Raw genomic sequence first — 17032 nt, forward strand, 5'->3', positions numbered from 1 at the left:
CCTATTCATAGGGTATCCATAAGTCGGGATTGACTTGAAGGCAGTCCATTTCCATTTCAATGTTGCTTCAAGACAACTTGTTTGATAGTATGAAAAGCAGCTGAAAGATCGAGGAAGATCAACAGAGTCGTACCCCCTGTCTCTCTCCTGACACAGGTCATCGTATAGTGACCAAGGCAATTTCTGTACCAAACCCAGGCCTGATTGAAATAGATCTAGAAAATCTGTCTCCTCCAAGAGTACCTGGATCTGGTTGGCAACCATCCTCTCAAGAACTTTGCCCAGGGAGGGGACATTTGCACTGGTCTAAAATTATTAGGAACTTCTAGGTCCAGGGAAGGCTTCTTCAGCAGTGGTCTTACTACCATCTCCTTCATGCAGCCTGGGACCACTCCTTCTTGGAGACAATCATTCATTGTTCCCCTGGCCCCTCCAGTTGTCCCCTCCCTGTGAGATTTTATCAGCCATGAAGGGAAAAGATTCAAGGCACAAATGGTTGCACAAACCCAACCAAGCACCTTGTCCATATCCTCAGGCCACAACAGCTGAAACTCAGCCAATGACATAGGACAATATAGTGCTCCAGAAACCTCACCTGGATCATCAGCATCAACAATGGGGTCCTAAATCCCAGTGGACAGAAGCAATTTTATTTTCAAAATGCTTCAAAAACATATCACAGCAGGCTTTAGATGGCTCTATCACCTTCTTAGGGCCACTCTAAACAGCTTTGCTGCACTGCAAACTGAGGACACAATGGAGGTGGAGAAGTAAGGTTTTTTTGCTTTCTTAATTGCCACTGAGTAGGCTTGAACATGAGCACATACCAGTGTTCAATGCATTGGCAGTTTTTTCCACCTCCTCTCAAGCTGTCTCCCTTCTTGTTTCATTGTACTTAGCTCTGGGACATATCATGGAGCTTTCTGAGCTCTGCCAGTTAGGAGAGGATGCTCAGGTGTAATTGTGCTGGGTCATCTCTGTATTTCACAGATCAACCAGGGCTTCATCAGAAGTGCTGGCTATACCAACTGGAAAACTCCCCAGAGCCCTCTGAAAACTGATAAGATCCATCAGTCTCTGTGGACATACCATCTTAATAGGTGACCTACCCCTGCAGAGCAAAAAAGGCCACTGTAAGGGCTCATCCAGACGACTGCAAAATGTGTGACACGCCCACTATGTGTGTTCATTATTTTTCGGTCGTCCAAATGACGTCTTGTGCTGTTACACATTTTCGCGGGTTAAATCCGCTCCTTGCAATACTGGCAAAAATGTGATTTGCTGTTTAAAATCGGGAATCATCCGCGGTGCCTTCAGGAGGTAAGGTGCAATACCGCAGACTTTGCAGCTGATGGGTGGTTCTTGGGCATTTCCCATAGCCCCTTCTCCTCATTCCAGCCAATCACGTATCTGCACTTTTGCGCATGTGTGAGAATAAGCCCAGGAAAATTGCACCAATCATCACAATGGTGGGGTGTTGGGGGGGGAGTCTGCAACTACTGCACAGATGCATTTTATTTTTTGCCAGCCTGTAAACTGGGCGGCTGCTCTGGGTGAGATCTGCAATGCACAGCAAGCGAGAAAGGGGCTGCTGGTCGGTTTCATGCCTGCCTCCAGAAAGCTTTGTCAATTTCATTCTACTGGCTGGGGTTTTTGTTTCAAATCATTTCTCCGCAGGAAGGAAAAGGAGAAGGAGGGGTGTGTGACACGTTTCTTGCTTTTTTGGAGAAATAAGTGCAATTGCCAGCGTGGATATCTCCTTAGAGACTGGAGAACCATAGAGAATGAAATTGACAAAGCTTTCCCAAGGCAGGTGTTTCTTGTTTGTATTTGCGATATTACGCTTAAATGAATGTATGCTTTTCTGCATTTATGGATATTTAAGGAGATACACATGCTGGCAATTGCACTTAATTCTCCAAAAAAGCAAGAAATGTGTCACCCCCTCCTTCTCCCTTTCCTTCCCTCAGTGAAATGATTTGAAACAAAAACCCCAGCCAGAAGAATGAAATTGACAAAGATTTCCGGAGGCAGGCTGAAACCGACCACCCCCCTCCTTCTTCCTTTCCTTCCGCGGTGAGAACTCCTTTACAGCCGTATTGTGCTTCTTTGCAAAGGGGGAGAGGAGCATACATCATTTTTTTGCTGACCAATTGGTTAATAGGGGGAGGTTTTAGAGGCAGAGCTTGGAAAAAGCGAAAATAATGTAGGGGTCTTACCGCTGCAGGTGTGGGCGCAAAAAAGCATTTTTTTTAATTGGGATAGAGCGAACTAAAAGGCAAAGTGAGGACTATCAGATGACAAACCGAATATGGAAACCGTGGATTATCCCACTCCGTTTGGATAAGCCCTAAGTCTAAAACTCACCAGCAGGTGATCTGACCATGACTCAGAGACTGTTTTTATGTCCCCCACCTTCAGACCACCCTCGCCCAGCCCAGGTACAGAGAGACGGTTGGGCAGTGGGGTGGACAGTACACCAACAAAATCCCCATCTGTCCCACTAGTCTAACACAAAGGGATTCTGTTAGTGTACTGTCCACAACATCCCCCTTCCCCATCCCTCAAGCCTACCATGGTGCTGATCTAGTATCCAGACAGGAACAACTGAGACAGGCTAATCCCACCCTGCTCTCCCACCCAGGTCTAGGTTATACTCACCAAGTCATCATCTTCATCCTCGATTAAATTGTGGATGAGAAAGATTTTATTATGGACTGACCTGGTATTGATAAGCATCTCCTAGAGACCTGAGGACAAGCTGACATGGTCCCCACCAAACCTTTGGCTGGAAAAAGAGTTGGAATACAGCACAGGCTGTAACTGTCTGTGCTACGGTCCAGACTTCAGCTACCTGGATTGAGTTCCCCCTAAGTGGCTTACCCTTAATCCAACTCCATATCACCCCATACCAGAGACAACTGGAATTGGACTCCATGTTGCTAACACAGAGCAGTCCAAAATTGGCTCCCCCAGGCACATGATAGATTAATAGCAACTCCTGGCTGCCAAAGCAAAAACAATTCCTCTTCCACCTTCCAGCAGATTAAAAGACACACACACGCCTCCCCAGCCCAGTAGGTTTTCCTCCAAAGATGATCTGATGGCTCTCCTTTCAGGGAGGGCAGTAGCAAAATGCAGAGCAGTGGTAGATGGCAAGAAGTTTGCTCTGTAGAGGTTCTGGCTACTGCACCCCCACTGTCACTGCTAGGGGTCGAAGACTCAGCTACTCAGTCTGGAAATTTATTCTCCCCCAACCAGGAGTCTTAACCTCAGCCAGCTTCTGCAAATCAGTGCAGGAGTAAGTCTTCCTCCAGGAATAGGCTGAATTTTCTCAGTAATCCTGTGTTTAATAATATGTTTCTTCTGAATCTTTCTTTTTAATGGTAACACAGGTTGAATTAACCTGCAGGTCATATATACCCACCTTCTGACAAAAGTTAAGCATTCTCTTTACATGAAGTTTTTTTTTTAAGTCTGCAGACATATGTGTGGTTTATTTAAAGGAGTCCGTTGGCCGGTGATAGAAGCCCAAGGACAGGAAACTGGGAGAACTGGGCAGGTATACAGTACATAATTCATACCAAAGGAGTTTTACCACATTTAATGAAGTAGAAAAGGAGCTTTAATGAGTCATTCTTCCTGCTCAGCAAATTATAGTGTGGGCTTAATTAGCTGCTGCTAATGATGACGTTGTTGATGATGACGATGAAAAAGAATCTCAAACCCTCTGCAGATCTTATAGGTCCCATATTCATTAACAACAGAAAGAAAGGGACAGGTCCACTTCAAGTAGCCCCACCCTGATATCACACCCCAACATGGCAGAAACAGCTCTAGGGGGGAAGTCTTTACGTAATAGCTATAAGTGAATGATCCCTGGGATCTGGAACCCCAAATTATTTTAGTTCCAGTTCCCATGGGAACCTTTGCGTATGCACATGTGTGAAGGGTCTCTCCTTACAGACATTTTTTGATCTTAAGACTTTCCCAGGCCACACCCCTTCCCCACCCACACCCCCTACTGGCCCTTCTTCTCACCCTCCTTGAGTTTTTTTGCCTGTGCCACTGAACTCTGACAATCGCTCTTTTCTAGGTGGAAGATACAGAAGGGTGTGTGAGTATGTGTAGAAACTAGCCTACTGTACAAATATCAAATTTACATTCATTGCTCCATGCATTTTTTTACTCTGGCCCTGTCAACCACTATGTGGCTCCTGGAAGGTTGCACAGGAGGCTCTTGGGCTGAAATGTGGCCATTGGGCTACTGTACACACTTCCCTTGGGCTTACCTCTTGGTAGACATGCATAAGATTGTGCAGTTAAAATCCTTTATTTGTTTATTTGGTTCCAGTAGTGATTCTGACAGTCTCGTGAGAATATCTTCATGAACACATTTTATTTAATCAGCTGGAAGAGTATATCCAGTGAAACGTATGTTTGGGGAGCTGTAGGCAGCAGAGTGAGAACAGGAGAAGGTTTAGCACCATAAGAAAGTATTTTTGGAAGAAATATGAAGGTGACAACTTTGAAAAGCTTTGTAGGTCATAGGTGTATCAAGGATAGCATCTGAACAAGCTGTTCTATATTCAGTGAATAAGCTATTACAGCAAATTATTCTGGGGTGCCTCTGAAGAATCCGAGATGGCTAAAAGATCGATCCAACCCTACAATATCAGTGGATATTTGGTGACATGCAGATTCCTCTGAACGTTCCCACACACAGAAATCTGTATTTCTGTAAAAGCCAGGAATTGGATATGTAGCTGGCACAGTATTTCCTTTTATGGTAAGGGACCTCTGTGGAGCACAAAGCATAATTCATGTGAGTTACAAATTGTCTTTTAAAAAATAAACATGCTCTATTACCATCATGTTGTATACAAATAACTTTGTAAGTGTATTGGGTAGAGTGTTCCATTTCCTGGTCTGAATAAAAAGCTTCATAATATTCCAAACTGGAGCTCCCACATTCAGCCACCATGCAGCAGGGTAAAGTGGTACCTTGATGGGGGATGGGGGGATAGACAAAGGTAGCAATTAGTGAGTCAAAGTTACAACAAGACTAAGAGGAAAAGACTCTTTGGACTCCACGTCAGGTAGCAAAAGTCTCATCAGCCAGCAATGAATCCATAACTTGCAATTCTTACCAAAAAAGCACCCTTTCTCCTCCACATACTATTGGATTCAACAAGGAGAGATAAGGTATGCTTACATCCTTTTTGAGGTGGTAAAGAAATACATATGCAGTGAGCCATAGTTTACAAGGCATCTCTCTCTCTCTCTCTCTCTCTCACACACACACACACACACACACACACACACACACACACAAAACCCTGTTTATCTGGTTTCCCCCTTTACTTTATTCAGCTCCTCTTCTATTTCTCCACTTGTGTATGCTTTCACTTTGCCCTTCTACTAATTCTAAAAACGCTTCTAATTTTAAAAACGGTTCTTGAACACATGGATGTGCTGTGTCTCCTTGACCGTGACCTGTCATCAGACCCATCTCTCTTTGTCTTGCTTTTTTAAATTCCCTGCCACCAAGCTTATGCAGGCAATTAAGAAAATATCTTAATTTTTATTGAATATATGCACAATTGCTGTAAACCTCTTTGATTTTTTATGAGTAATGGTATACAATTTTTTAAACAAACAAATTATATTTTAATTGATTTTATTCTTTCTGCTGGAAATTCTTAAGTTGCAAGTAGCCATTTTATGATGTCATACAGTCCTGTATTTCAATTGTATTTTATCATTTTATGTTTGTAAGGCCTTATATAAATATCATCATCAATTAATATATCTTTTCACTAATTGCACCTGTTTCTTCCAGGAACTCCTGAAACCATGGCAGAGAATCAAACGGTCATTACGGACTTCATCCTGCTTGATTTTCCAGAACTGAATCAGCTGGAGCATTTCATGGGACTCTTCCTCCTTGCATCCTACCTGCTCACCTTATCTGGCAACATCATGATAATCATGATCATCATTCGTGATCATCATCTACACACACCCATGTATTTCTTCTTATGGAACCTTTCCTGCTTAGAGATCCTAATTACAACCACTGTAGTGACAAAAGTGCTGGTGAGCCTTTTACTAGGTTTCAAAACAATTTCATATCCAGCTTGCATTGCCCAGTGCTATTTTTTCTTCTTGGTAAGTAGTGATTTTCTCCTATTAGCGGTCATGTCATATGACCGCTACGTGGCCATTTGTAATCCATTGCGCTACGCAGCTATTATGAGTACTCAGCTCTGTCTGTGGCTAGTTGTTGGATCTTGTGCTGCTGGCTTTTTGGCTACCATCCTCCCCACCATCCTGGTTATAAATCTACCTTTTTGTCATAGCAATCATATCGATCACTTTTTCTGTGACAGTCTGGCCTTGTTTAAATTGGCTTGCACTGACACTAGCCTTGTAGAGCTAGTCAGTTTCTTCTCATCCTTAACTGTCGTGGGAACCTTTATTTTCACAGTGGTGTCCTACGCTTACATAGTAAAAACCATTATCAAGATCCCATCTGCCTCTGGGCGTCACAAGGCATTCTCCACCTGCTCCTCCCACTTCATCATTGTCAGTCTTGGCTATGGCAGATGCATCTTCATGTATGTACGACCCTCAGGCAGCAACCCTTCAATTAATAAGGTTGTCTCTTTGATCAATACTGTGTTGACACCTTTACTGAGTCCGTTCATCTTCAGTCTGAGAAATCAGCAGGTGAAGGATGCTGTCAAGGCAGTTTTTAGTAAGCATGCAGTCTACTTCAGGAATAACCCAAAGCTGGGATATGGGTTTTCAAAGAGATGACAAGAGGGTGAAATGAAATGAATGGAAACAAAGCTGTCTTTTTCCTGCTTAGCTGCCTCTTTAAAATTGAATATCACCAAAATAATAATGGCTGGGTAATGCTTCCTAAGCTGGTTAAATCTTACCTCCTCTGAGATCTCCATGCTGATTGATCCCATACTCCTATGAAGCTATTTTCTTACCTTAATAGCAGCATAGGAGACAATTTCCATCCGATTTGTGGTAGGGAAGGTCTACAACATTCCTTTCCCTGTAGCTCCCTTTGTGTTGCTCAGCTGAGTGGGGAACAGATGAGAATGGTGAAAAAGGGGCTGGATTTCAGAAAAGAAGTTATCTTTATCTGGAACTCCCCTACTTCCTGATGTTCTGCTTATCTGTGAGGGTATATTGTGAGTCATGTAAGATTAGGCAGCACACCAGAAGCAACCGTGTGTGTGTGTGTGTGTGTGTGTGTGTGTGCGTGCATGCGTGCGTGCGTGTGCGTGCGCGCGCGCGCGCGCGGTGCAGTTCTGACACCTCTGAATAAATGATAGAAAAAAGACATATTTCTTGGAGACTATATTAACTGGATAATGTACATATTGCCAGGAGAATATACCAAATGCACATTCCCCAAGGCTGTTGAGGATTATGCATATTGGCCAGAAAATGTGCAGAATTCCCTCTTTGTGGAAGGGTTATGTGCACATTCTTCATGAGGTCTGGTGAATGTGCACATGGCCAGTCATTATGCACATTAACTACTCAACTTACATTTCCCTTAATGCATCATGTATACATTGATACATTTCACAGTGAGACAGTGACAATGAGTTCCAGAAGGTAACACCTACATAAGATTGGGTGGAGGAGTTCTCTGCGAAAACCAAACCAGCCACCCTCAGTGGTGAATCCCAGCAATGCAGATGTAATGAAGATCTCCATTCTTAGACTGAAGCAGGGTGCCTCCAAATGCACAAAAGCATCAGCTACAAGGCAGGTAGCATAAAATAATGTTGTGGACTTGTCTGTATGTCTTAGTGACCCTGCGTAGTACTTGGAGAATATCTGGTCATTGCTGCATGTTGCATTGTATGAAACCTTGTATGCTCTCGAGTACACATTTTGCTAGATTTATTGTGGATTCCTATAGACAAAAGGCCCCTAACAAATACAATGAAGCCAAGCATATCTCCATAATTATGTTGCCTTTCTTTTGTGTGTGATCCAAGATATCATCAGACAGGAAGGCAGGATATACTGTACATACTGTAAATAGACATATCTCAGCAGTTCGGGAACATACAGAATATGATGACTACACTGTGCATCACTGGATTTATCAATAAAAATTTGGCTTCCATCTAGCTCAGATAGGGAATGTGGGTTTTTTTTAGTTTTATGAAAATTTTATTGACAAAATAAACTTAATTTTCCATAACACAGTAATAATTGAAAATACATTCAGCTAGAAGAAAACAAATTGTATTAAATTTGTATACATTTTAACAGAGCTGCCTTTCCTTTCCCCGCTGCTGCTGGCTTCCGTCACTTACCCTCTCTCCTGCTCCTGCAGGCAGAGGTGGGAGTTGGGCCCAGAGGAGATTGAGGGTATGATGGTGCATAAGGCATCTTGCCCAAGAGCCTCCCAACATCTGGAGCTGGCATGACTGCCAACATCCTGCAGTCCTCCATCGTTGAGGTTTTCATTTTCCTTTTTTTTTAAAAAAAGTATTGATATTAACCTAAAAAAGAATTAAAACACATGTCAATATTCTACATGCCTGGATACACTTGCCTTAAAAATGTTTTAAGCAGATGCTGCAGAGAGTTCAGCGAAGGCGCCTGCCTGATGTCAATAGGCAGTGAGTTCCAACATGTAGATGTTGCCACACTAAAAGATCCATCAGTGCAGAATGAGAATTTTGTGGCCCCTGCAACTGGTCAGTTTGGCAGATCGAAGTGGCCGAGTGCGCATTTATGGGGCAAGTTAATCCCGCACATAAACTGGACCCAAGTGCATCCCATACATTTATGAACTCAAACTTCAACAGAGAGGTCAAGTCCAGGATCTAATTCTCGTGTAATGACATATATCTCAGGTGGCTAGCAGGCCAGGTCATCTGTTTAAACTGGGCCTGTTTCTCAAGGTGAAAATGGAAATGGACTGCTTTCAAGTTGATTCCAACTTATGGTGACCCTATGAATAGGGTTTTCATGGTAAGTGGTATTCAGACGGGGTTTATCATTGCCTTCCTCTGAGGCTGAGAGGCAGTGACTGGCCCAAGGTCACCCAGTGAGCTTCATGGCTGTGTGGGGATTCAAACCCTGGTCTTCCAGGTTGTAGTCCAACACCTTAACCACTACCCCACACTGGCTCTCTTCTCAAGGTGAAGCAGATGGTAAATAAACCCTAATTAAACATATGGCAAGGGGTGGGTGGGAAATGACCCCCTCCCCACTGAGAGTGAGGTCAATGCTGTGCAGTGCAGCTTTGCAAGGGGCTTTCCTGCAGGAAAACCCCTTGCAAAACAACACCTGTAACCTGTAGAATTGCTCCCTCTGCTCAACAGGAGAGGAGGGAGTGATTTTGTGTGGTGCTGCTTCACAAGAGATTTTCCTTCAGGGAAGCTGCTAGCAACACACGCACCCCACAGGATTGGCTCCTCAGCCCAGCAGCTGATGAACAGAAGCACTGATCCTGTGGGGCAATGCTCAGGCAGAAAGGGGGCTGCAGCATTACTCCTGCCTTCTTGCTGTTGGCCTTTTGGGAGGTTTTCCTTCTGCTGGCTGCCTCTTCTGGCTGCCTCTTGCCACACCCCCTGGCAGCCCTGGATCTCTGGGGCAGGACAATCCAACCTGCAGCAATCTGTGGCTGTCTGAAACTGAACTGGCCAGGGCCCCAAACCCTCTGGATAGGCCTGATTTGGTTCGAACCCTGGCCAAATGCAATGCACAGCCCTAGTATTTAGTGTTTTTAACACTAATGTTTTTAGCGTTTTCTTGTTTGTTTTTTGCCACCCTGGGCTCCTTTTGGGAAGAAGGGTGGGACAGAAATTTAATAAATAAATCAATGAACAACATTAGGATGCAGTCTGTCAGTGGGAGATATTTGTAGCATATTCAGTGAACAGTTGGCGGAGGAGAGGATTTATATTGTATTCTTATGAGTGGACACTGGAGTAGGATCCACTGAATGAAGGGTGGTACAGAATTTTTAAACAATTAAAATTAAAATGGTTGAATCCCTTGAAAGCTATAAAAACTACTATAAAAAGGAACAATGCCGATTGTTGAGCAAGGTTGGTATAGTAATGGTGACATATCCTCCATTGTGACACATCTCCCAGTTGGATGACTTGCTTGGGAACTTTGGCAAGTTCAACTCTTTGTGGGGAGTCAGGTGATAGGGAGGGAGGTGGAGAGAGAAGGAGGATCATTGAAAATGTAAGTAGGATTTCTTAGTAGTTTATGTGGGTCTCTTCCTATTCATTTACATGTAGTACCCCTTGGGACTATCCCTCCGCAGTTATGGCTGCATTATTCTCAAAGGATGATGCTCCAAGCCAGTTTAGAGGCTTCAGGTAAAATGGCTTGATTACAGGGCACATCCAAGATTTGGAGGGTCTTTTGCCAAGATGTCCTCAGGGGGTCTAACTCCTTGCTGCCATTTCCACAAGAGGCTTATGACAGCAAATGAATTTCAAGCCTGAAGGTGTCAGGTTCCCTGCATGAAGACATACAACAACCCCAGTTTCTCACTTTCTCTATATTCTGTTCTAGGTTCAAGAGGATAGTGAATATGGGCTTATCCAAATGCAGCAGGATAATCCACGGTTTCCATATTCGGTTTGTCATCTGATAGTCCTCACTTTGCCTTTTAGTTCACTCTTTCCCAATTAAAAAAAATGTTTTTTTGCACCCGCACACGCAGCGGTAAGACCCCTACATTCTTTTTGCATTTTCCAAGCTCCGCCTCTAAAACCTCCCCCTGTCAACCAATTGGTCAGCAAAAAAATGATGTATGCTCCTCTCCCCCTTTGCAACGAAGCACAATATGGCTGTAAAGGAGTTCTTGCTGTGGAAGGAAAGGCTGCTGCTCGGTTTCATGCCTGCCTTGTTTGTATTTGCAATATTATGCTTGAATGAATGTATGCTTTTCTGCCTTTATTGATATTTAAGGAGATACATATTGAACTTATTTCTCCAAAAAAGCAAGAAACGTGTGAACCCCCCCTCCTTCTCCCTTTCCTTCCCACGGAGAATGAAATTGACAAAGCTTTCCGGAGCAGGCTTGAAACTGACCAGAAGCCCTTTTATTGTTTGTATTTGCGATATTACACTTAAACAAATGTATGCTTTTCTGATCTGAAGCAAAAAACCCAGCAAGTAGAATGAAATTGACAAAGCTTTCGGAGGCAGGCTGAAACCGACCCCCCCTTCTCACTTGCTGTGCATTGCAGATCTCACCCAGAGCAGCCGCCCAGTTTTCAGGCTGGCAAAAAATTAAATGCATCTGTGCAGTAGTTGTAGACCCCCCCCCCCAACACCGCACCATTGCAATCATTGGTTCAATTTTCCTGGGCTTATTCTTGCACATGCCCAAAAGTGCAGATACGTGATTGGCTGAAATGAGAAGTGGCAAGGGGAAATGCCCAAGAACTGCCTTTCAGCTGTAAAGTCCACAGTATTGCATCCTAACTCCTGAAGGCACAGCAGATGATTCCCAATTTTAAACAGCAAATCACATTTTTGCCGGTATTGCAAGGAGCAGATTTAACCCTCAAAAATGCCTAACAGCGCGAGACATCATTTGGACGACCGAAAAATAATGAACACACATAGCGGGTGTGTTACACATTTTGCAGTCGTCTGGATGAGCCCTATGTTTCACCAATGCTGCAGTAGATGCAGGATCCATCCCCTGGTCTCCAAAAAAAGGAAAGAAAAAGAAAATGGAAATGGACTGCCTTCAAGTTGATTCCTACTTATGGCGACCCTATGAATAAGATTTTCATGGTAAGCAGTATTCAGAGGTGGTTTACCATTGCCTTCCTCTGAGACTGAGAGGCAGTGACTGGCCCAAGGTCACCCAGTGATCTTCATGGCTGTGTGGGGATTTGAACCCAGGTCTCCCAGGTTGTAGTCCAACACTCTAACCAGTACGTCACACTGGCTCTCTGTCTCCATAAAGGAGCTCAAAATAAACATCATTTTTGAGAGGCTCGAGGACCAGGGAATGGAAGGGAGCTGCTCCAGGAGTTCAGGTGAGGAATTGTTCTGTGGTGAGGGGGGATGATTGGCAGGCCAGTTAAAACTGGATAAAAAAGGAGGAAGGTCTCTGATTCAAGGAGGCCAGGGAGGCATTCCATTTGAAGAAGGGGGGATGATACTCATTTTGCTTTCCTTCTGACCTTTCCTTTAGTGTCTTCGGAGGCATCCAGGGAAATGGAGGTCTTCTTCCCTGTGAAGAAAACAGAAAAGCCAGAGGAAGGTACCACCACCGTCTTCCTCACTGATTTTGAAGTGAAAGCCAAGCTCTCTGTGTCAGTATGACAGATTAATTTGATGAGGGAGGGCCAATGTGGCCCCAGAGGCATCCTCTGATGTCCAAAGATCTCCTTCCCTCCCCACCCCTCACTGAAATTAAGCTTGAATCAAGCATTCTGCTGTAGCTAACATGATAGATTGTAGTTTGTGCTTGGCTGCAGTGTGAAGTAGTGCCTGCAATTCTTTCCCTTCCCTCAAGTATCACTTTTCTTCTTTTCCATCCAGATGATCTGATAATAGAAGACCTCTAGAGGGCCCCAAGAAACAACAACCCTGGATGCCTAGAAAAACCTGCTGGATCTAATCCAGCATCCTGTTCTCACAGTGGCCAACCAGCTGCCCATGGGAAGTTAACACCCAAGGAGAACAAAGGATGTGCTCTGCCTGAGATTGTTATGAGGTATGGTATAATTTTCTACAGTATACCACCTGGTACCAGTTGGATCTAGAGTTATCCCCAGCCTTTCTAAGGCTTTGGAATGGGACAGATAAGGGAGCACCAGAGTGAACAATGGATGATGTCACAAGTGGAAGTGACTGTGAATACTGGACAGAGACTGTGATGCCTTTTCTGGGAGATGTTCACATGTGGCATTAATGGGGATGGGGAAAGTTAGGTATCTGTGAGGTCATGACATTGTGGGGTTTTGTATCTTGTTGAAAGTAAATATTTATACAGTAAATATAGAAATAAAAATTGTGCAAAAATGGTCCAATTTATGTAATGTTGTTTGCATGGGCTGGGCTGGGCTGGGCTGGGCTGGGCTGGGCTGGGCTGGGCTGGGCTGGGCTGGGCTGGGCTGGGCTGGGCGGTGGATGAGCAAGGGAAATCATGGTTGGAGAAAGTTGAGATCAAGTGCAGCATGGGACCACAGCTTTCAGAGACTGCTCACTGGGACATCTGCATTGAGTCCATAAGTGTTCACCAGAACATACAATTCCATCTGTACCTTTACTTTGTGGGATACTGGCCATCCTGGTCTGCTCAGGGAACAAAGTGAGGAGTGGAACCAGAAACAAAGGAACTGCCCCTTGAATGGACCAGACACACTGAAGCTCACCGCAGAAGTGACCCATTCAAGGACCCATACCCATTCAATATACCTGCGTTGTTCCCCTAGGATTAGCCAAAACTGTCCAGATGTGTGCCATCCTGGCGATAAGTGTGAATACATAGCAGGCCTCAACAGCTCAGTGAAAGAGCAAGAGGCAAATGAACATGTTTCCTAACAGCTTCATAGAGGGTTGAGCCACACTCAGCCTACTTAGAGAAGGAAGACAGTGAGAGAGGGAATGATAGACTAAGGAGGTTGCAGAGAAGCTGAATGAATTTTTTGTGTCTTTTGTCATAGCAGAAGATATAGGGCAGATCCGTTTGCCTGAACTATTTTTTGCCCTTTTTTGAGGCTTTTGCGTGAGATGGCAATTGGAATGACTTGGAAAGGGTATAGTGATTTTGGAAGCATTATCATTTTTGTTGCTGCAATTTTCCCAAGCCATGAGAAATGCTATTTATTTCAATTAACCATTGTCTGTTTAGTATTCTTAGTAAGCAGGGGAGGAAGGGATTCATTTTTAAAAACTGATTTAAATTTTGGGGAATTAATATACTGAAATATTTGAAGGATGTTGCACAATTATGAACATATATGTAATACCAAACACTTATCAAACCTAATGAGAAAAAAAGTTGGGGCATAGCATCTCATCAAAATGGCTATGGAATATTCCAAAGTGCTACACTGAAAGAAAACATTTACAGACACTCGCAAGTACGGACATATTTACAGTAGCACCATTCCCCTGTTTACGTATGCTCACTTCACAAGAATGGACACTTAACGGCATGACGCCACCGCCTGTTCAGTTTCCAACTACTATCAGTTTCTTAACTACTGTGCCTACTGTGTTTATTTTAGTTATAAATGGACTTCCGGTTGGCTGCTGAGGGATGCTGGGTGAGTCTTTACTGTGCTCTCCTTTCAACCAAGCTAATAAGAATAACTATTAGCTCATATGAACTCTAGGGATAGTCTAGAGGATGGACTTTTCCCCCTCCAGTGCGCACTAAATCTTTAGGCAAAGAAAGTGCTAACGTGAAAAGCAGCCTTACTTCAAACAGAATTGTGAAGAGCCGACGCCAGGCCAGCATTTATCCAAATGACATATCCCTTGGGAACACTCTGGCCCTACCACCTCTCCCCATCGTCCGGTCAGTGCCTCCAAGGTTAATGCATTTGGGACTGTCAATTCCACCATACTGAGCTGTATATTGTATTTTAACCTTGGAAGGGTTTATAAATCGACTAAATACTCCCGATATGCCTAAACTCGCAATAGACTGTGCCCACAACTAAGGGAGGAATTTCCTTGTATCCCGGTCAACATAATATGGCATTGTAACAATGGTCCTGACAAGAAACACACGTAGAGCCTTAGGAGAGGTGCCACCTTTTGAAAGTCTCCCCTCTAAGGAGAAACGGTCTGGGAGAGAGGGAGAAATGGTTCCAACTTCCCCCCCTTTCCAAAGCTGGAAAAATCCATCTAAGCCCTCCAAGGGACAACTAAAAATCACACATTTTTTTACTACTCACTCACAGAAAAGCTCCGAGGGGCTCTCCACTTTTGACCATTCTTGTCCTGCTGAGTGGTCTTTTTCTTTTAAGGATAACATCCAGTGGAATACAAGTAACTCCCAGGCTCTAAGCCTAGCTGATGAGATTGAGCAGGCGGAGAAGCAAGGGCTTAAAGAAACATGATGCTTAGCAACTGAAACTCAAAAGAATGTAGCACCTGAGGAGTCTAAGTATGCTTCCAAGGCACAGGCGAAGACACTCTATCAAATCTCATAGAACCTCGAACTCTCTTGCCTGGACAAAAGACTATCCTGGAGAAGTTACTGACGATGAATTCCCCTTATGAAAAAGATCTGGGCATGTGTAATTCATCTAGCTCTGCAGTGGTGCCCCACGGCTTAACAGATCAAATTGCCCTTTCAGAGTTGGGGCCCTCTCTTGCAGGCTGGCTACTCATGCTGGTGTCAGAGATGGAAAACATGAAAGACTTTCTGACAGAAAGTAAACAACTATTAACAACTCTAGTTAAGATGCACCAAAAGCCCGTTGCACATTTAGCATTCGACATACCACCTTTGTGTCTACAACATACTATACCACCTCCTCCCACTGAGATCAATCCCATCGCACTGAATATAAGACCTGTCAGCTCTGCACTGAGACAGCAGTGCCGGTGGGGGCTGGAAATTCCTGGGTAGTTATCAGGGCGGGAAAGTCCTTAGCTGGTAGTCTGGTCGTAAATCTGCCAGGCTAATGAGGATGAAGCATGATAAGGGCAAGGCCCGTCCTAAGCTTACGTGCCAAGCCAGAAGTCCAGAAGCGAGGTCAGTAGAGGTCCAGGTTCAATTGCCAAGGGGTCATTCCAAGATAAGATTCAGGGAAACTAGAAACACACGAAGCCATGCCTGACGTTGTAGTCAGCAACAAGCTGAACCCAAGGTTTGACTTTTAAGGAGCAGGTTTGTCAGCAGGTGTGAGCCATCAGCATTTTGGCCTTAAGTGGACCTTCTGACCTTCTGTTGTCTACGTTCTGCAGGTGAGGGGGGAGTATCCTGTTCACTCTCTGTGTCTGGCTGAAGGGCTTCAGCTGTGTCTGGAGTGCTCTGCAGCTGAGGGGGAGAAGGAGCTGGGTTCTCAGGAGTTTCCTCCATTTCTCCTTCTGGGTCTGCTGCTTCTGGGTCTGCTGCTTCTGGGTCTGCTGCTTCTGGGTCTGCTGCTTCTGGGTCTGCTGCTTCTGGGTCTGCTGCTTCTGGGTCTGCTGCTTCTGGGTCTGCTGCTGTTACTCCTGAGTCATCCTTGTCTGATGAGTCCTCTGACGGGGCCATGACAAGACCCTGCTGGACTAAAAAAAAAGGTCCAATCTACTAAAGTAAAGAAGAGCAAAAACCTCAAAAGCCAAAAATCAGCTCGAGGCAGTAAAATGAATTTTAAAAAACTTTTTAACTTATTGGACAAGGCCCCAGCTGCGTTGAAAGAGAAAGAGATCCCTTCACCTCCCAAATCTACTAACGTGAGTGGGATGGTAGTACAAAAAGAGTCGTGTTGCAATCCCGGTCTCCTTATTCCCCCTCTGACCCTAGCTTCTGCTCCACCTCCAGAAACCCAGGATCGTCATGATCCCTACCAAGATCTGTGGCAGGGAGTTTTAATGAAGAACCATGGGAAAAAGACGCAGACGCTACCATCTAGCATGCCAAGATGGAATTTAGTACTAAACCAATGTAAACTGGTATTTGTCAATTTTCCCAAACCAAAGGGTATAATATCTCAGCCGCACGGAAAAGGCACCTCGCAAGAATACTAAAGGGCCTCCCCTCCCTAAGTATAAACATTCAGGAAATTGCCCTAGTGGAGTACTTATATTACAATGATACGAGAGCAAGGGCGGTAGTCACCTTTGCCTCACCCAAAATAGCGAAACATATATTGACCCTGAAGGATCAATTGTCCAAACAGGGTATTGTGCTTGCACGGTTCTTTGAAAATAGGGCTGCCCCAGTGGACCTCCTTGCTTGTCATAGACCTAGATCCCTTTCTCGGCAGACCTCTATAAGCAAGAACTTTGGACCGCTTATTGATCTGGAGGACTCAGAGGGCTGCCCAGT

The 17032-nt window shown here is 44.4% G+C and overlaps 1 protein-coding gene across 1 annotated transcript; it reads left to right on the top strand.

Moving 5' to 3' along the window:
* The first annotated feature begins 5856 nt into the window (after positions 1–5856).
* LOC133367854 (olfactory receptor 6C76-like) lies at positions 5857–6822 on the top strand. Its single transcript, XM_061591943.1, has one exon. It carries the CDS (start codon positions 5857–5859, stop codon positions 6820–6822), a length of 966 nt encoding a protein of 321 aa, XP_061447927.1.
* Positions 6823–17032: the final 10210 nt, after the last annotated feature.

The sequence above is a fragment of the Rhineura floridana genome, chromosome 11 (assembly GCF_030035675.1).
Source record: "Rhineura floridana isolate rRhiFlo1 chromosome 11, rRhiFlo1.hap2, whole genome shotgun sequence".
Lineage (NCBI taxonomy): Eukaryota > Metazoa > Chordata > Lepidosauria > Squamata > Rhineuridae > Rhineura > Rhineura floridana.

What these genes read in the sequence shown, in the direction of transcription:
- LOC133367854 (XM_061591943.1), top strand. Translation starts at nt 5,857, where the DNA reads ATGGCAGAGAATCAAACGGTCATTACGGACTTCATCCTGCTTGATTTT.